The sequence below is a fragment of the Poecilia latipinna genome, unplaced genomic scaffold, assembly GCF_001443285.1.
Source record: "Poecilia latipinna isolate Pla-1442-1.1 unplaced genomic scaffold, P_latipinna-1.0 Scaffold2012, whole genome shotgun sequence".
In the NCBI taxonomy this organism is placed as follows: Eukaryota; Metazoa; Chordata; class Actinopteri; order Cyprinodontiformes; family Poeciliidae; genus Poecilia; species Poecilia latipinna.
The window spans coordinates 47,342-53,241 of NW_015114628.1; the positions used below are offsets into that span (position 1 = coordinate 47,342).

Consider the following 5,900-nt stretch of genomic DNA (forward strand, 5'->3'; position numbering starts at 1 on the left):
AGTAACAAAGTACTTGTACTTCGTTACTTCCCACCACTGGTTATGGCCTGCATTTCCTGCTCTGTTCCACTGTCTGCAGCAGCTGCACTTAGTTTATCATCTCTTCCCACCTAGTCAGCTCACTCAAGGGACTGTGAGAGAAAAAGTTTGATGAGAAGTAGAAATGCAAATAGAGACTCACCAAAGGAGCATAGCACAGAGTTCTTAACCTTGTATTATTTGCTCTCTTTATCAGCTTTCTGTTTTAGTGAATGGGAAAAATCCCTTGTTTCACCTTCTCAACAGTTATAAACCAGTTATAAACACAGTTCAACTTGACCTCAGAAAGAGCCATTCGGCCTTTAAACACTTACTGGTTAACATGGTTACCCACATTTATCTTGCTGTTTTAACATTAGTTGGTGTGTTGTCAGTGTACTACAACATTTTTTCACAGAGTGATAAAATAAGTTATTCTGCCAAACTGACATTAGTGAATGATATACATCTTAATGACCCATAAGCACTAAATACAGGTGAGTCAATAAATAACGAGAACATTTTTTCAAACATCGGACATTACTTGCAAGCAATATTGAAGCAATTTCTTTAGGATAAGATCATTGGCTATTGATATGTCAAGTCCCTCTAAATAAGACAAATATATACATAGTGAGCAGTAAAGTTGAATAGGGTTTTCCTAAAATGTAAGGTTCAATGACACTGTGCTAAAATTAAAACTTCTGACATCAGATGGTGCAAAGCTGCGTGTGGGAGTTGCACCAATGAGTATCTAACATAACACTGGTTGAAGAAAGATGATCTGTATTAGCTGCAAGTTGTAAATTATTTTTAACCAAATTGTAAATAGTTTAAATAGTTAGAATAAAGTATTCTTGCCTGCCTTCTGAAGATGACATGTGCAGTAGTGTGGCTGCTGACGCAACGTGATGTTGACTGATAATCCCTCTATAGGTTCACCTTATTTCAATAGCCTCAAACACTCACACTCTCTCACTCACCCTCATACAATATATATCTTCCTAAGGACGTTACATTGAATCCCATTTTGTACCATAGGCCTTGTCCTACATTTAACAGTTTTCAGTACCTAAACACAAGTCACACTTTAGCCCTAAACCTAATCCCTAACTCAACAGCACTTTTTCTTATGTGGCCTGGGCTTTGGTCCTCATGAGTATGTGTTGGGGAAAATGGGCCTTACAAAGTGAGAAATGTTAAAACACACACACATTCTCTCTACCCATTCAGATATGTTTCTTTATGCAGTAAATATATTTTCCTCAAAGCTTGTACACAAACACCAACTAAACCCACCTGTTAAGAAAACATTGAAAATAATAAATTATGCATGAGGCTATATGGTGTAATGCTTTACAGCCTCTTCAAACTATTACAATATTTTTGTAAATTGTAATAGTTGTAAATTGCAATGCCATTTTTTTGTTTCAGGGTGTCAAAGTCTATAAAGATATTTTTTGAAAAGATACATGTCTCTAGTTAATATTTTGGTATGATAGCCCTTCCAAAATGGCAGCTGAGTCATAGTTATCATCTCATGAAGTAAACAACCCCTTTGGAAAAATTCTGTTTTTTTGAGACTGGTGTATGTCTGGTTTAGGCTCATGGTATGAGCATTTGTCAAAAGCCTATAATACAGTGTTTGGTATCATCTTAAAGGGGACACTCTTGGCTTTCATTTAAAACAGGTTTCAAGTTTCTCTCATCAACACAGAGGTCATTAGAGGTTGTTAAACCAAATATAATACACATTTTTCCCACACCTTTTGACCAAACTAGATACATTTCTTTTATCCCAGTGGTATCCAGAGACCTCAGGGACACAAGAGTTAACAACTAAAATACTCAACAGGCTCTAGGAGTCTCCCTATCTATATAGCCAGCAAGCTGGTAGAAATTTATGTCCTCACATCTAATAGTCTAATAGCTTATTATCTTGCTATAAATGTGTCCATCTATTAGACTGTATGTGAGGACCCCAAACACCACTGGCATGCAAGCTACCCGACTGTTCCTGATGTGCAAACAGGCTGAAGAACTCAGAAATGTGCAAGCTCTAATGTTGCACCAAGACTGCTTTGCTAATAAGACTGCATGCTGGTAAGGTAGTTTAGCCAATGAATTTAGGTGTGTATAACAAGGGACACATCTAAAGGTTGCAGGACTCTGGCTCTTGAGGAATGGAGTTTGACACCACTGCCTTAGTCTGTTGAGTAGTGCAGTTGTAAACTTCCTCTCAGGTACAGCTGGGTTAAAAGAAATTTGGTAGTAAATGAATAGCAGACAAACAAAGGCTGTTCAATGCTGCTGGTGACCTGAAAAGCTTAATGGTTACATCTTACTGATTTTATTTTTTATTGAACTAATTTGTGGGCTGGATTGAAATCAACATCCTCAGCAAGCATAATGTAGATATAGCAAGTCAATGTAATCGGTAATATAATGGTACCATCGGTACCATTATATTACATTTCTATTGGCAGAAATGTAATTTAATAATCTGAATTATGCTGCCAATAGTAGCCTAAGCATCTGAAAATATATATTTTTTTTATTTTTACCTCAGAATTGGTCATTTAATGAGGGTGTTCTCCTCCCACAGAGTCTGTCATTCTGCTGTGTCTCTATGTGGCCATCCTGGGCTACTATTGTGTAGCCCATGATGGAAAAACTCACAAAATCTGATAAATAGGCCAAATGTACAGCATCCTAAAGTCTATGCAAGTGTACATTTCTGCTATTACTGATTAACTATTTTATAACTAACAAACTAGACACGAGTAACACTCTAAACAAAGCCCCCACTAACACACCAAAGAACCAGTTAAGGTTATAGCCCAAGTCTGTAACTTCAAATTACAGCTCATAATCGCCTCCCATAGACAGACTTTATAGGCATATCATACATTTTCTGACTCCTTAGAGCCTGTTGAGTATTTTAGTTAACTCTTGTGTCCCTGAGGTCTCTGGATACCACTGGGATGAAAGAAATGTATCTAGTTTGGTCAAAAGGTGTGGGAAAAATGTGTATTATATTTGGTTTAACGACGTCTAATGACCTCTTTGTTGATCAGAGACACTTGAAACCTGGTTTAAATGAAAGCCAAGAGTGTCCCCTTTAAGATGATACCAAACACTGTATTATAGGCTTTTGACAAATGCTCATACCATGAGCCTAAACCAGACATACACGAATCTCAAAAAAACAGAACTGAGCTGATAACTATGACTCAGCTGCCATTTTGGAAGGGATATCATACTAAAATATTAACTAGATATGTATCTTTAAAAAAATATCAATAGGCTTTGGCACCCTGAAATGGACAAAAATGTCAAATTTTGACCTCTGGCCCATGGACTAAAATGTGTATCTTTCCAGATGCAACAAAGATGCAAAATTGTTTAGTTGTAAGTTATGCTACTTATACAACTGGAAAAATTGTATAATGGTGCAAGTAACAAGTATTCATCTCTCACGTGACTTCCATTGAGATTACACTTTGCAACAGCTTCTTTATTTCAAGAACAGAGGCAGCAAATATTTTACCAGTAAAAGTTGCATAACCTGATGGACATAACAATTGTTTGTCCAATAAAACATAAGAATAGGTAACTAGAATAAGAACTACTATCAGTTTCCATCAACCTACACACTGTCCACTCTGTGCATTCGCGTTAGCATGAATTATCAAGACGGCAGGTGCTCTGGTCCGACTCGTACTAGTTGTGGTGCTGCTCCCTCTCTGATTCAGCCTTTCACTCAGCCTTACCCCGTTTTCTGCTCCTTTCATTCAGGATCTGAGCTCATGCCAAAAGCCCTCTCTACCAGAATTGTGGGAGGAATTTGGTGGTTTTTCACTCTCATCATCATCTCTTCCTACACGGCAAACCTGGCGGCTTTCCTCACTGTGGAGAGGATGGAGTCGCCCATTGACTCTGCAGATGACCTAGCCAAGCAAACAAAGATTGAATATGGAGTGGTAGAAGATGGTGCCACAATGATTTTTTTCAAGGTAAGCTATAGCAGGATATTACAAAACCCACTGTATTTTTACAAACAGATTGTTTTAATGCCATATGCTGTTTTGTGTTAAGTAGAAATGTGCAGTCAGTATGTAAGCTACTTGTTTTTTATAACCCCCTTGATGTATATTTGGGTAAAAGTTAATATTTTGAAGGGTATGTTTTATTTTCCTAACAATAAATCTGGATTATGGCTTATTATTTTTTTACCCCATCAGTCAAAATGAAGGAGTGTATATTCAAGACTAATTTTAAGTGACATCACTCAAAAATGAAAGTCATCAAAAAATGAAACAAAATTTAAATGTACAGCATATATGCACGGTCGTGATCAGAGGTAACAATTCCATCTTTTAACAAAAACATGACATCTGAACTCTCCAGACAAGCGAGGGCTAACTCTGTTTGCTAATGTTACTGTGACCTGCAGAGATGAAGGCCATTTAGAAGTGGCAAAGAAATATCCATTTCAAAGTTTTAAAAAAAATCAAAGAGTGGAGGACCTGATGACTGATGCCATCACAAAAATTACAGAAGAGGGAGGCACTGAACCACCACCAGATCTATCTCCTATTGACAAACCAGAGACTCAGCCAGTATTGACAAGCTTTTCTGGAACTGTAATACTGGGAAAAAAATACTGGAAAGTTATTAATACAACAACTTGTAGTGGATTGAGTATGAAGTAAGGGTGGTATTTTTTGCAAATGCTGCAGACATTTTCCTGGGCTTCATGCAGAGCAGATGTGTGAGATTTTCTCAGTGCCCATCAACTTGACAGAATTGCCTGCTTCCGTCAAATTGAAGTGCCTGTTTGTGCCTAATCAAATGACTCAAGGTTTTGATGTTGATCTACAGAATGAATCCGACTTCTGTTACAACATAGACTGAAATTACAAGCTCCACTTGAGGCAATCAGAAGTTGGCTTTGTGCTCTGAACTTGGACAGCAAGAGAAATTGAATGTTTAGAACAGCATTTGGAAATCAATCTGGCAATATTGACATTAATATTTACAAGAAAACAAGACAGAGTGATCTTTCTATATAAATGGTCTCTATAAACTGCAGTCCTCTACATAAAAGGAGAATGTAACCAAAAGGACCAAACACATGAACTTGTGATTCATGAACATTAACTTGTGATTCACCACAAAGAACTACTACCGTGAGTAGTTCTTTGTGGTGTTTTTAAGGGGCTTTTCCACTAACCCGGCTCTAACCAGTTCGGATGTGGTCTGCTCCAGCCAGATTTGTTTTCCATGAGTAAATTCGACACGGCTCAGCCCGGTTGTTCTCAGATTTTAGTGCCTACTTCAGGGGTAGTACTAGCAGGACTGAGCCAGGTACGACACCGAAACAATTTGATTGACAGCTGACCACATTCATTGATTGGCTTGTGATTTACGTCACTGAAAATTGCAAACATCATAGCTTAGCTGTGGACCATGAACATGCCATCTGTTTTCAGACGGATGTTCAGTACGGATGAGCTTGATGAGTTTAACTACGATCAGCTCCAGGAACACGTGGTAAATTTAGAATGACTGTGATTTAGTAGCGCTACGAATAAACAATAAAGAACAGAAATAATGAAACTGTGGTCACCTTTCTGACCGAGCTGCAGTTTTTCGCTGACAGTTTGAATTGCCGGGAATGCATAATATTAACTTGTAATGTGAATTTTATTTAATTTTTGGGGATTTAAATAAGTAAATAAAGTTCAGGCATGGCTATGTTTTTTTTTTTTTTTACATCTTTCTACTAGAGATGTGCCGATCAGGTTTTTTCCTCCTGATACCGATACCGATCACCCATGAGGGCCGATCATCGATACCGATCACCGATACCGATCACC

The 5,900-nt window shown here is 37.8% G+C and overlaps 1 protein-coding gene across 1 annotated transcript in view; it reads left to right on the forward strand.

The window, feature by feature from the left end:
* The window catches only part of LOC106935743 (glutamate receptor ionotropic, kainate 2-like), a 123,810-nt gene that overhangs the window by 44,090 nt on the left and 73,820 nt on the right, over window positions 1-5,900 (forward strand). The window contains exon 4 of the mRNA XM_015016382.1: window positions 3,817-4,034. Within this exon, the coding sequence (XP_014871868.1) occupies window positions 3,817-4,034 (218 nt within the window). The remainder of the gene's footprint in view (window positions 1-3,816; window positions 4,035-5,900) is intronic.